The sequence below is a fragment of the Aphis gossypii genome, chromosome 3 (genome assembly GCF_020184175.1).
Source record: "Aphis gossypii isolate Hap1 chromosome 3, ASM2018417v2, whole genome shotgun sequence".
Lineage (NCBI taxonomy): Eukaryota > Metazoa > Arthropoda > Insecta > Hemiptera > Aphididae > Aphis > Aphis gossypii.
In genome coordinates this window covers 15,172,874-15,192,672 of record NC_065532.1, presented here as the reverse complement: position 1 = coordinate 15,192,672, position 19,799 = coordinate 15,172,874, and the positions used below count along the sequence as shown (strand labels likewise).

The 19,799-nt window shown below is 27.4% G+C and overlaps 1 protein-coding gene and 1 long non-coding RNA gene across 10 annotated transcripts; one reads left to right on the top strand and one right to left on the bottom strand.

Moving 5' to 3' along the window:
* Nucleotides 1–75: 75 nt before the first annotated feature.
* Nucleotides 76–7,922, top strand: LOC114122606 (calponin homology domain-containing protein DDB_G0272472). 3 transcript variants are annotated; one of them, XM_050203195.1, is made up of 10 exons: nucleotides 76–805; nucleotides 1,052–1,151; nucleotides 4,093–4,317; nucleotides 4,381–4,574; nucleotides 4,643–4,810; nucleotides 5,356–5,554; nucleotides 5,623–5,754; nucleotides 5,827–5,907; nucleotides 6,103–6,180; nucleotides 7,205–7,922. In XM_050203195.1, exons 2-10 carry the CDS (start codon nucleotides 1,053–1,055, stop codon nucleotides 7,418–7,420), a joined length of 1,392 nt encoding a protein of 463 aa, XP_050059152.1. In that variant the 5' UTR covers nucleotides 76–805; nucleotide 1,052; the 3' UTR covers nucleotides 7,421–7,922. The 3 variants fall into 3 exon arrangements, with proteins under 3 accessions (XP_050059152.1, XP_050059151.1, XP_050059153.1); XM_050203194.1 differs by having other exon boundaries at nucleotides 80–797; XM_050203196.1 differs by lacking the exon at nucleotides 6,103–6,180 and having other exon boundaries at nucleotides 94–797.
* LOC126550844 (uncharacterized) lies at nucleotides 6,157–19,406 on the bottom strand. 7 transcript variants are annotated; one of them, XR_007604879.1, is made up of 7 exons: nucleotides 19,122–19,406; nucleotides 18,467–18,577; nucleotides 15,010–15,156; nucleotides 14,665–14,782; nucleotides 13,222–13,988; nucleotides 9,254–10,718; nucleotides 6,157–6,293 (listed from the first exon to the last, which is right to left on the bottom strand). It is a non-coding gene; the product is annotated as an uncharacterized LOC126550844 (long non-coding RNA). The 7 variants fall into 7 exon arrangements; XR_007604878.1 differs by having other exon boundaries at nucleotides 14,665–14,771; XR_007604882.1 differs by having other exon boundaries at nucleotides 14,665–15,156; nucleotides 19,122–19,170; nucleotides 19,242–19,406.
* Nucleotides 19,407–19,799: the final 393 nt, after the last annotated feature.

Below are 19,799 nucleotides of genomic sequence, written 5' to 3'. Positions count from 1 at the left end.
GGCGACTACAATTTAGTGAAAAACTCAAAACAGTCAAAACTCGACGGTCGTCGATAATTTGTATTGCCGCCACTACGAGTGCTAGGAACACCAGCAACAGTATACCGATTACCAAGACTTGACCTGCGGAGTAGGGACGTTTGGTCGCACCGCATAGAACTGTCGCAGTACGGCAGTCGCCGAATCGAGATTTTGCACGACGAGGTTACCGCACCAACAATAACAACAACAAAAACTCCGCGACAACAACTACCGTCTTATCTATTTCGTGTTCTCGTCGCGTTCACTCGTCCACTGTATGTTCACGTACTCGTATTAATCACATATGGATCGACGACTAGACTGCCGAATATCGTTATTTTTATATTTTAGTTATTAATATCGCTTGTAGTTATTTACGTAAATTTATCGTCCAAAACGTTATCGTTTTTGTACTCAAATCAGTAATTATTTTTCTATTATACCTATATATTATTATAAATTACGAATTTACAAAGCCGGGTTCGAATTGATATTAAAGTATCCCATCGCCACTGGAATTTCGAGTCTACTGGTTTTAAATTTTATGATAATTGTGTTTTGTTAATCGATCCGCGTCCAGGGCCTACTGTTGTGCCTAATACTGAACAGAGTCTAAATAATAAATAAACTCATGCAGTGTAACTACACCAATGACATTAATATTATGCATTTATGCCGATTGGAACGGGTTTCCGAATGTGAACCGAATTAAACCGACTTCGTCGAGTACTATAATTTTGTGATGATGACACCGTTACCAGTCCCGTGACGTTCATGTGAGTTTGTGAGTTTTTAAATATTCATAAAAAATTTAGCCGTTTTCCTTTCTATATTGACCGGCATTCACCGTCACAATACCTAGTTGCATTGCGCAAATTACACAAGGCTATAATATCCGTCGTTCTGCTCAATAATATTTTGAATTTATGACGTGTGCCGTCGTAATTAATTTTCATTAAAATAGTCGCCTATTGTATTTATTGATGTTATTATTAAAATAATTTTTGATGTTGTCCTTGTCTGATCCCAGAATGTCAAACAGTAATAATGCATCGCCCAGCCGTATTCCAAAGCCGAATTGGATGCGGCACTCGAATAGAACACCGAAGATTCAAAGACATCAAAGTCTAGTGAGTGAAATAATGTTGTTCACATATTTTATATTAATTATATATGGATAATATAAAATGTAAATAAAGTACCTCCTACACCAAAAGTACCTAAAGACAAGCGTCTGATACTATTAACATTTAATCCATTGATAGTAGATAGTTTTTTTTTACATATATACTTTGAGACTATGTCATTTATTAAGCTAGCATTATTAAATATGCTACTTCTATAAGATATATGTTGTAGTAGGATAAGAGTTTCTTATGAGGATTTTCTTAACCCTTAATAATAATAGTTATGACTGAATAAAAATAATCAAATAAAATACTAAAAATAATGAAATAGTTTTCAATAATAAGTTTTAATAACTAATATAAATATCAATTGCTATATCTTATATTAATTACAATAATTAAATAAATAATAGATAAAGAAATAAAAAATTGAAAGTATGATCTTGTTTATATTATTTGATAAAAAAAAAACTATTATCATTTATTGTTTAATAAATAATTAATCACTATATTATTTTGTGATACATTTTTATCTGTTTAATTTTTAGATTAAATATATATAATTTTATCGACTTAATACGTATTTGATTTTTATATGATCTTCTAACAATTATCCTATCAAATTTATAACTTATAATGCCAATGACAATAATGATAATAGTAAAAAAAAGTAAATCATTTATAATAAGTTAGTATTTTACTAATGAAAGATAATAATATTATAATGACATTAATTAACAATATTTATTAAATAAATGATAATGGATATTGGATACTACAGTAGCAAAATTAAATTGCTTGAAGATAGTATTTCTATAGTTGATATTTTCTTTTTGGGATAACTAGAACATTAAACATACATATCTAAATAGTTACTTAGCTAATGATGTATATTAACATTAAACATTATATTATAGTAAAGAATGATAATAATGTATTGGTAATGAATATTGTTTATTGTAATGAAAGTGGATATTATACTATTTTATTTTCAAAAATTTATTTTTCCTTCTTTTGTCTGTTGCAATTATTTTAAAAAGGTTAGAATTTTCACCTACTGACTGTTTTTAATTTTTTTGGCATGTTTATTTACTCATGAATTCTGTCACTTTTTTAAAATTCTTATCTTTTATAAGTATTTTATTTTATTTTATATTATAATTCAATCTGAGATAAATACATTATCAAATATTAAAAAATTCATAGGAATACTATAATAAATTAAATAAATCATTAGTTGTATTGAAAAGGTAGAAGTAAAAAAACTGAAGATCAAAATTTTTATCTGTTACCATAGTTCTTAAATTGATACTCACATCCAATACAGATTCCATAATGAATAAAATTGTGAGATTGAAAGTACAACTGATAAAAAAGAGATATTATTATAGAACCTATACTCATAGGCTAGCCACGTCTCTATTACTAATAGGTAGTACATGTTATGAGCTGTTAGTATGATTAAAAAAAAAATACTTGTGTATCTACTGTGTATGTCACTTAGTAAATTTTTAATACTTTTATTTGGTTTTAAAATTGTAATAAGTTGTTATTAATCAGTAGATTACGGTACAATAGGGTTTTAATGTTTCTAAAACTAGATAAGTCGTATATGTTTTATGCTATATATGTGAAACTCTATTTTTAAAATGTTTTTATATATGCTTTTAGAAAATAATGTTTTGGACACATTGGAATGTTACCAATTTTAGGGCCATTATGTTATTAAATCCAATGACAGAAAATTTAGTTAGGAAGCAAAAATGTTTTACTAAGCTTATTAAAGCCTATAATACATAAAATTATTAGGTACTATCAAGAATTAAGTATAATACATGTAAAAAAGTATGTACTTCATACATGGCAAGTGGGTAGGTACTACTTTACTGTACATTAGGTATTGACTAAGTCACTATTAAGGTTGTGTTAAATATGAATTCAAAGATATGGTCATTGTATATAATATTATGAAAAACGATTTTGAGCGAAGATGGTCTGTCAGTCTATATCACTAAGTATATTTTGTGATATGTTATTTTGATATAACTATATTGTGGTAGGTTGATACCTATAATATATTTTCAATATTTTTAACTGGGAAAGAGAAATGAACTACCTATTAAGATTCTTGTACTACAATTTAAATATTTTTATTCATGCACACATTAATTTCAACATTTATAAAAATAAAAATAAATCGAAAATTTCAATTGACTATAAATAGTTTTAAAAAGTTAAAATATTTTGAAAACTGTATCATAAAAATAAAATAACAATATTAACACTTATTGAAAATTTCAAGTTTCTGTAGTTATTTTATATTTATATTTGTGTTATAATAAAATAAAGAAAACAATTTAGTCAAAACCTGGTTTAGCGTAAAAATTGCCTTTTTTCAAAATTGTTTGTGTGTATTTCTTTTGTAAAAAAATTTTAATTTTGACTTCTTTTATCTTTAGACTTAAGAGTAAATCCAATTTTCAATCCAAAACCATTATTTAAGTTAAAATTAGAAGCATTTCATCGACTGCTTATTGTGTACCATGATTTTAAATAGTATCTTAAGTTCTTAAATCATTTCAAGTACACAACATGAAAAAAAACCTGAGAATTCAATACATTTTCGATCTGATTAGAATCTAAAATTAATATTAAATAAAATTGCGAGACTATTGAAAATAAACACAATATTTGCTATTTATAAAGTAATAGTGTACCTACATATTATTTTATAATTATAATTGGAAAAAGTTAGGCCTATACTTTGAAGTTTGAATACTCTTTACATAGTATTAATTACTATTCTTAAATTTTTATAGTAATAATTAAAGTAATACTAACTGCTATCTGGTACAAATTAATTTTTATATTTAGTATTTATGTGTACCCATAAAATATATTTATTTATCAATTTCACTTAATTGATTTAGAATATTATTTTTAGCAAACTTTAAATACATACGAAAAAGATGATGATTGTGCATCAGAAAAAAGTTTTGGCAGTACAACCAGCAGTCAATGTGATAATGGCCATTCTATGTTTGCTCTTAATGGTACTACATATTCTAGCCGCAAAAAGGCTTATTTACACTATTGCCCTTCAAATATAGGCAGTGAAGAGTATCTTACTCCTACACAGAGATCTAGTCGAACTATCAGAAATCTTAGAGTAAAACAAAATCATTTTAACATTATAATATTCAATAATGGTAATAGTTGTTGAATAATTTAGAGGTTGCTAAACGATGCTCACAGTGAACTAAATGATAAAGATACAGAAATCGATCAGCTTAAAAGGGAAAATATTGAACTTAAAGTAAAGTGTGGATATGAAGCTGCTAACAATTCGATCGCAGAAGGTGACGAAGATGAGGACACTGCTAGATTCATACCCAGCAAAGAACAAACCCCTGAACCTGATTCAACGTAATTATTTTTTTGAATAGAAAACATAATTAAAATGTCTTAATTGATTTTTCTATTTTCCATTTTAGCAAACTTTCAAGGAGTTTTTTAAATCCATCACCATCACCAGCAGATTCAGGACATGGTGATGAATATGATGAAGTTAAAAAATTACGTCAAGCTTATGACGAGTTACGTGAGAAACATAATGATAAAATTGAAGAACTATTGAAAAACTTAGGAGACCTTAATGAAAAGTAAGAACTAACTTGCTTATTACTGAGTAATAATGTGAAAAATATACATTTTTACTGAATTTTGATTCCAAGAGATTTTTTTATTGGAATTCCAGCTATGTTTAATTCCTAAATTATACTCACAAGTATGATATCAAAATAGTTACATGATATTGTATAACAGCTAAAAATTTTTTATGAATTTAATGACAAAGCCAAAATTAACTAAAAATAAAAAACTTGATTTATAGTATTAGAATAGAAGGTGCTTAGGCAGAGGTATGATTAGAAAAATTCTTTAAGATTAAGACAAAGATATTTTGGTTTGTTAAATTTTTCACTAGCCTAGTAAAGAAGAAAGTGAGAAGTGTAGATTCTCTTATATTTTATATTCTTTAGCTAATACAAACTCAACAATAACAAACCAATTATCATATTTTGTCAAGTTATTATTTTTTATTTTTATTTTAATTGTATATAATTAGAGCAATGACACAAAAATAACAATAGTTTCATTTAAATCTTTACATGTTTTTTAATGTGGTAAATAATATATGTTTTTCAAGATACTACGGATTAAAACCATTACTTGATGAAGCATATATCAGAATCAAAGAACTTGAAAGAGAAAATGATTTCCTTAAATGGTCTAAAACCGTACAAGATAATACTAAAACTACTGTTGATCAAGATTCTATTAACCAAATAAAGAAGACTTTTTGTGATGTTCTTACTCAGACTCAATCAATATTACAATTAGATAAGGTTTATTTTTCAAAAAAAAAAAAAAATATATTGTTTATTTATTAAATGTACAAATTTGTGGTTTTTAGAAGACTGAAACTGATCAAACACATTTCTATGATGCTAATACAGTAAATACTGAAAGCTCCTTACAACAATCTGATTCAGAAAAACATCATGTAATCCCGACACAAACTCAACAAATTGTATGTCTAGAAAAGGTTTGTCATAATTTATTGATTTTCTCAGCATTTCTATATTATTTGTATTTATATATCACTATACTTATTTAGGTTACTGAAACTGATAGTCAGGAACTTGAAGATGATGTAGATGAGCTGAGTAATGTTAAGTTGGAACTAAAAAAGACAAAAGTAAGATATACTTTTTGTTATTATTTTACTTAAATATACTACATTCTATTAAAATATTCTAATTTCTAACCTCCTTCTTGTGTTTGTGTTCACTAACATGTAGCAATTTTATTTTGCGAATTTATTACTGTACACGTTTGTCTTGAGTAAACAATTATTTGTTTAGAATCTTTTTAGAATATGTTTAAAATTTAGGGACGTAGCCAAAGTGTTGGTGGCACTTTGTTATCCGGATCTGAGGCCATTGCCCTTTGGATGATCGGCACGAAAAAGGTTCGTCTCTCAGATCCCCTCTTATGTGCAATTTTATGGCATTATAATTTTTTTTTTTTTTTGTGCATGGGAGTTTAAGCGAGTTGTACATTGATCAATATTGGATTGGATTTCTGCAATAAATTATTTTTGTTTTATTAATAATATTGTCTATTGTTATTTACTATTTATATTTGATAAGTAGCTGATGGTAAGATAATAATAGGTTAAAGTTAATGATTTACATTATTTTCTAATGAATTTTATTCAAGCCTCAAGGAATATAATATAGAATGAATACAAAATTCACATATTTTTTGGTTTTTATTATTGAAAGTACACATTGATGTTTTGAACATTGTTTAGTTATTTAACTATGACAATCTATTATATATATATATAAAAAGTAATTATTAAAATTTCAATTTTTAAATGTTCAGTTATTTTATTGCACGTGGTGTGGAGTTTTTTACATGAAACCAAATAATTAAATTTTTGTAAACTCGAGTGTGAAGTTGTTATTTTATATAATACTTATAACAAAATAAAGCTTTTGCTAAACTGTTTTTTCTAGTACAACTCTTTGCTTCTTTCTTGTAATAAGTAATAACATCAAAACAATAGACAGTTGTTTAAAAAAGTTCTTGATATTGATATGTAATTCATTAAAATATAATAATAGAATATTTTTTTGATATCTGTAGATTTCTATGTGTAAAATATATACCAAATAGATGAAATATTTGTAGATTAATTCATAAATAATAGCTTAATTTGCTCAGGTGAAATATTTTACGCACTTCTTCTGTTATTATCCTGTATCAGTAGTTAGTGAACAGAATATATAGTTTTTTATTTGTATATTTTTTTGGTTTTTTTTTTTTTTTTGTAGTTAAACACATTGTTGAAAAGAGTGTATATAACTATTCCTGCACTGGCTTATCCTAGTCATGGTTGACTGGAGATAATTAATAGCTTTGCAAAAGTGTTTATTTATCAACTCCCAATTATTAAAAAAATTTTTTTTTTATTTTGTGTTTTACAGGCAATGTATGAAAATATTCTCCAACAACAATTGGAACAACAACGTCAACGTCCATTACATGACGCTGAAATGACACTACAATTCTTAAAATCAGCATTTTACTATTATCTCACTGATCCGTCGAATACCACTGGACATTTAAACGCAATATTAAGCATACTTCGGTATTCGGATGGCGAAAAAAAAATAATCGAGAGAAATCAAGCGTGGAAATAACATTATTTCAAAAAATATTTTGATGATTTATAAAATATTTTTGAGTTATTTTAATTATTGTCCAATTTGAACATACTGAAAAATTTTTTTTTTCAATGTATGATTAATTTATTTTAAAATAAGTTTCCTAATTAGTTTGTATTTCTTGGTTTTCTGTTTTTTCCTCAATTTATTTTATTAATTATTTTTAAATTTTTTAGTATTAGTACCTATTATGGTTGTCGATAGGGATCTTTTAAGATTTGTTACTATATTATTATTTTTTTTGTTTTGTTTTGAAAGAATGTTTGGTGTTTACCTTTTAATTATACACTGTATTTATAACAATTTTAAATCAATTTAAATCAGTTGATTTAATGCATTGATCATATTATTTTAGTATGACCAGTGACTACACAGTATACATTATACTTAATATGTCCAGTGTTTTGTCAATTTATAATGACGCATCAGTATTGTGATAAAGTTAAATTGTGATTAATAAATTGATTATTAATCAAAACGAGTAATTTTTTTTTATTTTTTTAGTTTTTAGGACTTTGCATCTGCGATTCAACTATTTAGTACTTAGTAGGTACCTATATTCACTGTATATTATGGTTAGCTCTGTTAGTTTAAAAATAAAAGTGAGTAGACCTACTATGAAACTTGATGGTAAGAACATTATTCGTGTTTGTATGTTAGTTTTTTATGACAGTTCAATTTTTTTGCAAGTTATGCCTTTATGATATAGCTTATATTAAAAATACTCATATAACTCACTTAAAAACAGCAGAATAATCGTAAAAAACTTACACATACAAGCACAGATAATGTTCTTATCATCAAGTTTTCATAATAGGTTGATTTACTCTAATTTTAAAATTAATGAAACTAAAAGTGATCTGCTGAACGTACATTTTCTATGTTATGCACTTGTAAGCTGGAGACAACACATGCAGGTGTTGCGTCTCCTTAATATGGATGTATACTGAGGAATGAGGATGCTGATGCATATTAACTGTTTAAATAGAAAATGATTACATAGTATCTAACACCTAATCTGGGGGGATTAATCCCCCAAAATTGAGATTTTGCACTTATGATCCATGTGGTTTATAACTACTGTAAAAAAGGGTTAGTATATAAATTTTTTTTAAGTTTATACAGAACATTACATTATAATATAAATTAATACGTTGTTTTTTTTAAATATAATTATAAATTAAATTATCTTAACCTCATATTATATTTAGTAATTACTCGGTGGAGGATGAGTGTAAAGCTAATTAATCATTTAACTCGTTTAAGCCAACTACCGAGCCATTTATGTTTATTATTTACACACCCAAACTAGCCACTTATTAATATTTAAACAACTGCATGTTCTTATTTTTCTGTATAGCTACTTCATGAGAAAATTAAATGTTATAAAATGTCTTAAAAGATAAAACGTTGAATTTATTTTAGGATTAGAAAAATACATTTTTTGGCATTTAGGTAATCACTTTCAATAACTACAATCATTAGGTACCTATATATTTGATGTTAGAATGTAAGAGATGATACTGTACTTACTAAAATATAATATCAAACCAACGATTTTAAAAAAGAGTCAAAGATCTTTACCGTGAGCACCGTCCCCGAGTACTACTCGGCGAGTAGAATTTATAAATGAGTAAGTCATTTTTATCATTTTATTTTGATCATTTTAAAATATAGAGTTTCAAAAAGGTCATAACTTACTTAAAAATAATGATATCAATAAAAGGTTACGTGGGGCTCTAGATAATAATCTTTCCTTTAAATTATATAATAGGTGAATTCACTCTAATATCAAAACTAACAGCATACTTTTGAATCTGGTGAACGAAAATTTGCTATGTTATACGTGTGTACGACGGAGACAACACATGCGGGTACGACGTTTTCTTAAACGTTTTTTTTTTTGAATGGCGTTCAGTGGATTGGCTTTCTTCTGTACAGACTCAAACATTTTAATTAGTCCTGCAATTTTCTTCGCGTCCGTGGAACATATCTATGAAGTAGGAATTTACGGCCTTATCTAACGACTACATTTCTCTAGGATAAACTATGTAATAATAATTATATTAATAATATCTATAATAATTAACAAAATATTTTGGATTCCAGCGGTTTTCCTGCACCGTTATTTAGCACGTAATTTGCACATAATATTTCGAGCCGTGGTTTGGGTTTAGAATATATAATATGTGCGGATTAGGAAAATGGTTTTTGCGAGCCAACAGTAGGTACACGTTTCGGATCAGTCGTGTAGATAAATGTTAATTATGTGCTGGATCAATTGCTAACAATTTAATTTGTGATCGGTACGAGTGGCACTGAAGACATGTGTCAGCTATTGGCTGACTCTATCCTTTGAGACTTTTATTTGCGTTTAAACTAAATACGAGTAAATTGTGAAATAGTTTATGCAAATTCTTGCAAATTACGTGTTAAATAGGTAATTGCGCGATAAATTACACATAATTTGTCGTCTGCGTGGGATTTATACGCACGTTGACAAAAAACAATTACAAATGACAGAAGTCAATTATGTTACACTATTATATTATGCCTATCTACACTAACTACAACATTTTTATAACTGCAATGGTTTTTTTTTTTTTTTTGAAGACATAGTAAACATTTTGAATTTGTATGAATTTGTAGTAAAATTGCCTATACAAAACACCTTAAAAAGCTTAAAATTACAATCATTGAAATAATTAAATATAGAAAATTATATTCTTTAGGTATTTAAAGTCAACTTTAATCTTGAACAAGATTCAACGTCCGGAATACAGACTGTAAGGACTCAAAAGTTCAGAAGAATTTTATTCTGAAGGTAAATACGATGAATATAATGTTGAATAATCGAATAATTAATATTTATGTATTATAATAAATATCTTAACAATTTCCGATACTTATTATTGATTAAATATTAGACTATAGTGTAGACGGTTACAGCTTTTTGCGATTTTTTATTTTTAGACTTTATAAACAAAATAAAAAACCTAACAAACAAAATAAACAGTTAAAAAATAACTTTTTAAAAAGGAAAATTCCATAGTTATATAGTATACTTCACGTATAAACGATCGGCGATCGCCTTCGATCGGCTGTTGACTTCACTCAAAGACGCCCTTGCACCAAGATACACTTGTAGGTAGGGGTTATAAAAGTTATGTGGGTACTATTGTATGGTGAACGGTGGCGGATATACTATGCTTGTCTCTGATCATTTCTACGACTTCGCCACGCCACTGGCTATGTACAGTGAATGGATCACGCCCTGCATTAAACACTTATTATATTGTGTACATATAGAGCGCATATTTTAATCGCTGAACGTGCGCTATACATAATAATAATATAGGTAATAGGTAGTATGTGTAAAACATACGCGCCCGTTACTTCCGCAGTGCACAATATACGTAAGTCTCAAAATGCGATACTCCCGTACAGTCACGCGATATAATTATATAATTTTCAGGGGTGATTGGGGTGAGGTAATTGAATTTTAACAACGTTCATACACACTATAGTTACTTACATAGATTATTGGTTTTATCGCAGCAGAAATATTGGCATATTATTATACTATGTTATAATGTGTATCATTATTATAAGTGCATAATGAATAATAATATAATAATCGCTCTATTGTAACGAATGACGATTGAAACCGTTTTAAGTGTTGATAAACAACGAAATTGAGGTTTTCGTTATTTTCTTGTATTTCGTACCTACATGATAATCCGATTATGAGGAAAAAAAATAAAATAAAAAAATAAAAATAATAAAATTCTAATTGTTGTAATAACGAGCACAGTCGTAAATGGGTAACTAATGCTAACGATAACCGTAATAATATGTCGTTGCGAACTTTCGTAATCTATAACTACTTTTATTTTAATCAATACAGACAATCTGATTTAAATCATATTTTTTGAGATAGTAAAAGATTGTACGATTTAAAAATTTTGTGCATGTATAGATACAAGACATGTAGACATGTTTTAGTCACCTACAAATTAAATCAGATGGTGTTTAAGTGTTACATAAGTAAAATTATTGTTAGAGTTAAATCGTAATTTTCATTAGACATCATGGTCTGCTATTAATGAACTGAATTAAAATTGTCCCACTTCAAACTGTTGTAAAATCAATCGATTAGTTTTTTTTTTTATAATTTAATACAAAGTTTAGTTGATTTTAGACCTATTTTATTGGTAAAATATAAGTAAAAAAAAGTTTTATATAATATTATGAAATCAGAATGCTGTAGGTACCTTTCTATACATTATACATTTTTTGGGGGAAGGGCGGGGTCTTATATGTTGTTACAATTTAAGTCAAAAATCAAAATACATTATAGGTATATTATATAATTCATTGCGATTGTCATAAAAAAAACCGCAGTAGATCTGATCTGCATATGAATAGGTGTTCATTTGTTGAGTTTTAAAATCTACCGAATAAGAAACCAAATAATCCAAAATGCGGTAATATTTTTGTAATATCATTGATGGCCATGGCACACATGAGCAACGACAGTCCATTAGCCATCAATGTTAGGACAACATGATACAGAGTTACAGAGTTTGACGGGAAAACTGGAGTTAGGCCCCAAGATATTTTATCACTTGAATTGAACAAGAGTTAGGTCAGCGGTATTATTCGATAATACTCGAAATGGGTCCACGGTAATAATTTTATGATAATATCTTAATGTTGTTGTCTTGTTGATAACAACATAACCAAGTAGTTATCGACACCGTGGCCGCGCATAGCTGGAAAACAACTATCGTGGTAGTTTTGTATGAAAGACGTATCTTTTAATTTTTTTTTCACTAATTTAAGCTTAAAGCTATATTATAATAAAAATATTAATTATCTACGAAAAAAAAAATAAAAATAATAATAATAATTAATAACCTAAAGTGTTTCATAAGTAAATTTTATGAAAAAAAAAATGTAATTATTATAAGTTAAATATTTTAATATTATATTATATGAATAATCTAAAATACAAGCCAACCTTCACTCAGTACCTAGCTCCTGACTAACGCTATAGGATGAACTAACTCAACTGAATTTTCTCAAAATAAATAAATATATCGGGAGTTCTGGATTCATTTCATGTAATCGACAGTACCGGATCTAGGGCATTTAACGCTTGAGGCTATTAAAAAATGCAGTGTTTTTACATAAATGGAGCTATGCAATGTGCCGTTGGTTATCAATATAAAACAAAATGTTAAATAAAAATCAAAAAGCATGTTTTTATATATCAAATATTTTTAATGAAACCATTGTTTTTATACATAGAAATATAAGTAATATCGAACATTTCATACTATACTTAAACATAAATTGAAAATCTCTTTATTTTAATAAGTATAATAAAAAACATTGTAGATATTTCTGAAAAATTGGAAATTTAAATTATATCATTGTATATTCGTACATCGTACTTTAATTTAACATTTAAAATTTAAATGATTATAAAAAAATATAGGCATTCCAAGTTAAAATATAAATACATCTTTAGACTTAAGATTTGAATTCAAATAAGTTGAGGCCATGAAAACCTTTTATACATGTACACGATTTTGGACAACGTATAAACTCGTGTGAATTGACTAAAATATCGTAAAAACTCGAATAAAATTACAGTTAACTCTAGTGTCCTTGTGACTTCGTAAATGATTAAGTAAAATTTATAATAGGCATACTGTTGTTGATTTTACAGAACGATTTTCTACAGTAGTAATCAAAATATATTAACATACCCTTGATGGACACGAATGGAACAAAACAGGCATCGTGAACCAATGTTTTTTCACTGGTTATCGTCAAGATAAATTGTTCATTGAACCAGATTGGCATGTGGAACATCGACTTCAGGACTCGGCTTGAGGCCCTCGGAAATATTTCTAACAGCGGCATATTGTGCTTATTTATTTGTAATAACGTCGGCCACTGCACAAATACGCGTCATCGCTATCAGGTACCTATTCGTTGTTTTCGATCAGCTTTGTCCTAAGTCCAACGAGCTACAGAAATATAAATTTAAATATACATAGAAAAAATATATTATGTGATACATATATAGTTCATATAGTGTAGGAAGGTATGTAATAAATAATAATATGATTTTAAAATATGATAATCTTTTCTCTTAAAAAGTCTTGCAAATTAGTTAGATGTAGCTTTTCATAAGGATATAAATCCTTTGTAGGATAGATCATAGGTACTTGTGTATATATGTACGTGTGCAATTTGCATGTTATACATATATATATGAAAATATCAAATATTATTATATCGAATGTATTAAAATCTTTATAAGAATAGGCGCAAACAAGGTGACGATTCCGTCAAAGAGCTCGTCGTCGCCGATTGCCAATCAAATGTTCGTGATATCTTAAATGCACATATTAATATGCAGTTTCGGTATTATTCGTACAGCCAATTTAGGATGTTGGTGACAGACTTTGTAGGTTCTGAATGAGAAATCATCAGAATGTTCACCTGCAAAAACAGCCTCACCTAAAATCTGAAATAATCAATTTTTTATAATAATAATATAGGTTATCATAATAAATATTGAACTTATAGCTGTTAAATTCACAAATGCCTGTCATTCAATGAATATAATATATTATGATTAAGTACCTATGTATAATGTATTATGTTTATGTGCCTACATATTATATTATAATAGCGGCAATGACAGTAGCTATTATTATAAAATTTAGGTATATTGTAGATGTAGAATATGCATCACGGCGTATTACGTATATAAAGCTATGAAGGTATTCCTAAGAAATAAAATTAAATGATTTTTAAAATGTATAATGTATAACAAACATATTACCTATAATAGGTACTTTATTATATATTATATTAATATTTAGAAAATATTTTGATGCAGTACCACGGTGTCTGTTTTGTGTATAGACTATATTATGTATAGGTAAATATAAAATTAGAAAATGCTTAACCGTAAAAACATATATTGCTTTTATTATTTACCGGTTGGATATGAATAAAATATCACCAGTTTTTTACGGGTATTATAAATTATAAAACATATAAATATAATATACTGTAGATATCTTATACACGACTCCATGTATTCGTAGATATATCATGATTGATACTAGATAAAATATATTGTAAACTAATCTAATATAATAGCTAGTAAAAAATAAGGTTAAGAAATGTCTCACTGTTAATTTCCGATCATATTCTCAATGGTTGGAGATGCAAATTTTTTTTAGGAAGTTTTCAACAATACGGTATTCGATCGGAGTTAATGGCACTAGAGTGGCACGAACTGCATTAACACTTAACAGGTATATATTATATACATAATATTAAAAACGTACCATATATTTGCGTTAAGAATTAAACCATGTATTAAAATATAAACCATATACCTAACTCATGAAACATAATTTTCTGTTCAATTAAATGTAGCTACGGCAACAGTCAATATTTTTAATCAACGACCCCGAAGGGCTTAAACTATACCAGTCATAAACTGCTCATATATATTATATTAAAATAAGTACTTGTAGTGTTTCAGCATTGCAAATCTAAAATAACTAATTTTTATTTTGCTGCATTTTTTTTTTTACATTTTCTAGCTTTTTTCTTTTTAGATCATATTTTGTCATTTAGAATCACTTCTTATTGATTTTCCTCTTGTTGAAAGAAAACTAAAACGAATTTATTAAGATAATTATTATATTTTTATGACATATTAGATTCGTTTAAAAACATATTTTTAGAAAATCCCACTATTATATCATTTATTTTATGGTCTGTCAAATAATATTTTAATCCTTTTTTGTCAATCGATCTTAACTGATCGAGATTTGATTCATTAATATCTTAATAGCTAAAAATGAAAATTTTAAATTACTAAATTAGTATCTAATTTTATATCGTTGATTAAAGTCTAGATAATCTCGGAAAATAATTCATCATTTTAAACAAATCATCAGTATAAAACATAATATAATTATATAACCAAGTGCAAAATAAGTGCAAAATTAAAAAAAAATAAAATCAAAATTTTACTAATATATATTATAAAAATAAATTTGATTTTAAATAAAATTTATACCAAGTTTAATTTATCAGCCAATATTCCTCCAAATAAAATATCATATAAATATTTCTGTAATTTTTTAGAAAAATATACCTACTGAAGTATTTGTAACGAATCGACACTAAGAAAGACTCATGTTTCTGAATGTTTAACACATTTAACTGATTTAAAAATATCTAAAAACGTAAATGTTGTTATTTTGCCTTTTTTATAATAGATGCCTCCTACTCAGTACACGTGAAAAAATACATAGGTACTGTACCGCGTCTAATATAATTCAGTCGTGTATTACAAGTAAACATTAATATTTACGTGTAAATATTATATTGTGATGGGTTAATGTATAGTGTGTGGCGTGTGCACTACTTTTTTGTTTCCCCATGCGTGTTTTATTTGAGATTTTCTACAACCTACCAGCTACGGCTACGATTATAAAGAAAGGAAAAAACTAAATAAAAAACATTTCGTCACAATAAAAAAAAAAAAAAATTAAACGAATTTTTAATCTATATACAGCGTCTATTATTATAACACCTTTACAGACTGCTTCACTATGTTTGTGTCCGTGTCGATATAATTTTCTTCCTGGTTTTATATGTTTGATACATATATTATGTTTTAAATTCATTGTGCATATTATATTAAAGATTCTGGAGACAAAATTAGTTAATAGGATCTATTATATTTGATTTAATGTTCAATTTACGAAAACTAAAACTAGGTAAAAAATAAAATATTACAACTAAAGTAACTAACTACTAACATTTAAAAATATAGGACAATTATTCATGTAAATATCTCATACATAAAATCAATAATTTAAGTGAGTATTCTAATGATATTCTGTAAATGTTGAACTTGTTAAACTTTGATGACAAAATTTTATCTGTTCATGTACATACATACTATATAGTGGATAGCACGTAGTAAAGAATAGACAATGATACGCTCTGTATACATTTATACATCCATTTTAAATAAAACCAAACGCTTAAACGTTTTTATCCAATTTTTTTTATTCAAACGTATCTATTATGATTTGTAGAGAATTATATACCTACCTAATATAGGTACCTATATATATATATATATAATATTGTTATGGAACGTTTTTTCCTTATTTCTATCGAAACAGCATAACGAAGGCCAAAATATGTTTTCTTTATTAATAATTTTAACAAATCCAATTGTGTTTTGTGAGTGACAATAGATAGATGATATGGATGGTATAATATATATACCTACAATATACACGGTTTATAATAATAACTTAAAAAGTGACCTCTAAGATTCTACTGTAGATGTCAGTGATCGCTATTTATTACACGATACATAATATTTAGAAGTATTCAAAAGCCTTGCTTATTAGTTAGAGTTTTCAAATTTTAGATTCTGAGCGGAACGAGGGCTATATTGATACGACAATTATCTGTGAATAAATTGTGATATGTTTAATGTTAATGCTTTAAAAAGTAGCATGAACTATTTGGAAGATATACATTAATAATAAACTAATGTACTTACATAAAAGCATATTTTACAAATAAATACATACGAGTACATAGAATAAAAAATATATATTTTATACATTATTTAATAAATTGTAGTACCTAAAAATTGAAATATTTTAATAATGTGAGTTGGATTGGAAATACTCGCAGATCAAGTTTATTTTAAATGTTCAATAATGAGTCTGCAGAAATTTAATACTATTATAAATTCTACGTTTATGTTCAACGAATACATTATATTTAACTATTTCGCAGGTGACTATAGGTACCTAACTTCTATACTTCATATTTGAATATCAAATTTCTGATGGTAATAATAGGTAACCATCTGCATAAGAAATGTACTTAAAATGATTTTTTATACTGTTATAAAAATAATATAGCATAATAAAGAATACCTATTGAATAATATTATATACCATGTATAATATAATACAACATAATATATATATTATATAGTGGGAAACAAGAGTGAGTAGATTCTAACCATATAATGACGATACTTTTTCGTTTATAGTACGTACTTTACCGTTATTTAATACTTTTGTAGTATTTAACTAACAACCAATTTTCCATTAATATTGTATTTTTTTTATGTCCATTTGAAACAAATTTTTGTTATCTAAAAACATTTTGAGTAATATGCCACAATAAATTATAATGCATACGATTTTGCTTACTACAGTTATTATAGGTACTATTAATAATGACATGGCAGTTATACGTATTACACTTCATATCTATCTATGAATATAATATGTATGACAACTGACATTGCGACCATAAACGACTTACCATAATGATAATATGTCCATATACATATTTAAACTACATATAATTTGTCTTATTATTATTGTTATTGAAAAAGTGAAGTTGTTTTTATCCCAAGTTGGAATAAACCTGGCTCACCGCGACTCGTGAAGCATACACGGACGACTCATATAGTAAACACTATATTTTTTGTGTGCAGCCGTATTACGATAATGGTAACGATACATAATATTATTATTATATCTGGCCGCCTAGGCGCGTGTTGAAGGTATGATTTTCCTATGGTTCGAGATGACGACCTAACCACGATGACGAGTTTTGGGTCAAGGCCGTCCCGACAGGCATGTGCCACCGGCGGCGCGGCGGTGGCAAATTCTCGAGAGGGAAAATGACCAAACCGATTATGAAAACCGGCGCACCTTTCACAGTGAAAAAGAAAACTATCACGATAATTACATTTCGGTGCAATGTCGCAGTACGCACGAACACGACTAAAACTATATGGATCCGACGTTTTGACGATACCCCTCACGGCCCTATATTATAATATACAAACTCAGGTACCCAAAAATTGATATTTAACACTTCAGACGGGCTTATAAGTCAACATAATATTTTCATGTGTATCATTACCTGCAACCATATGGTGACTTAACATCGACAGGTATTGGTATTATAATATAATAGACGCAACTATGAACTTGGGCTGATAGCTGTCCATCTAAAAATCATATCTCGGATTCACTAAAAATAAGTAAGATGAAAGTTAACTAATGGCAATTCGTTATTTTGATTAAGGGGATTATGAAAATATTTTATATTTAACGAATCACTATACGCACACATCAGCTATTATGTATATACAAGGCTAATATCATTAAAAATGGAAATCAATGACGCAAAAATGTGTTTATTATCGTTGTTATTAAACTTGATTTTGGCTTATGAGTAATGACTTAAAATCGTTGTATTGTCTCAATCGCCCTAAAATATTTATTGATTATCACTCATAAGTTATTGTAGATTGGTTATTCTGTACACTTATAAACGTTAATTTTATCGACAAAGTATGTGAACAATTGTTAGTTAAGAATGAGAATCCTAAAACAGTCAAGATCGTTTCTCAGATTTAGAAGCATTTAGTAATTAATTTAGAAAGTTAGAAAATTGATTTTATAAGAAATATTTATTCTTATAACATGTTGTAACTTCTGGTCTTTATTATTTGAAAAAAAAAATATAATTGCACGTTTGTCGTTTGATTACACAGAAATGTTCTGATAAATACCTGGGTAGTAGATGATATGCATTTTATTGATTCCCACTTGCGTTGAATACTGCAAGTTCATTAGAAAGATAAAAAAGAAAAGAAAAAAATGAATAAGTTTTACTGGCTAATGGCTATTACAGTTGTAAAACACAGTAGGGTTTAAAATGTCTGAAGTCTTGCGATTTAGTTAGGCGGCTTACTAAGTCACAGCTGCGGTGACGTGAGATAGGTTGTTTCGTGAGTCCCGTTAGGATCTGTCCATTTATAAACTATCTAACTCCAAAAATAACCACGAATTAAGATATATCTTAATTCGTGAAAATAACATAATAATATTTGGTTAGTTTACCATGGTTATGGATACAGTTGTTTGATTACCTACCGTAGTATGATAATACTCGTAGCTGATACGTATTATTGATAAGGAGTAACAAACTGTTTACTTTGTGGTTCATGCGGTTAGGAAATTTATATTAATTACCATTGAATATTGATGTTTGATTTTGATTCATCTAAATTTGAATGCCTATTAGTACCTATTATTATTTATATAATACTATAACCTATTGCTAACATTACCTATGTTTTGAAACCTTCCTAATTCGAGTACTCGTCTATATATTTTGATTATTTCGCCCTATAAAATTACTAGTACTATACTCCATACTCTTATACTAGTAACCACTCGCTCACCCG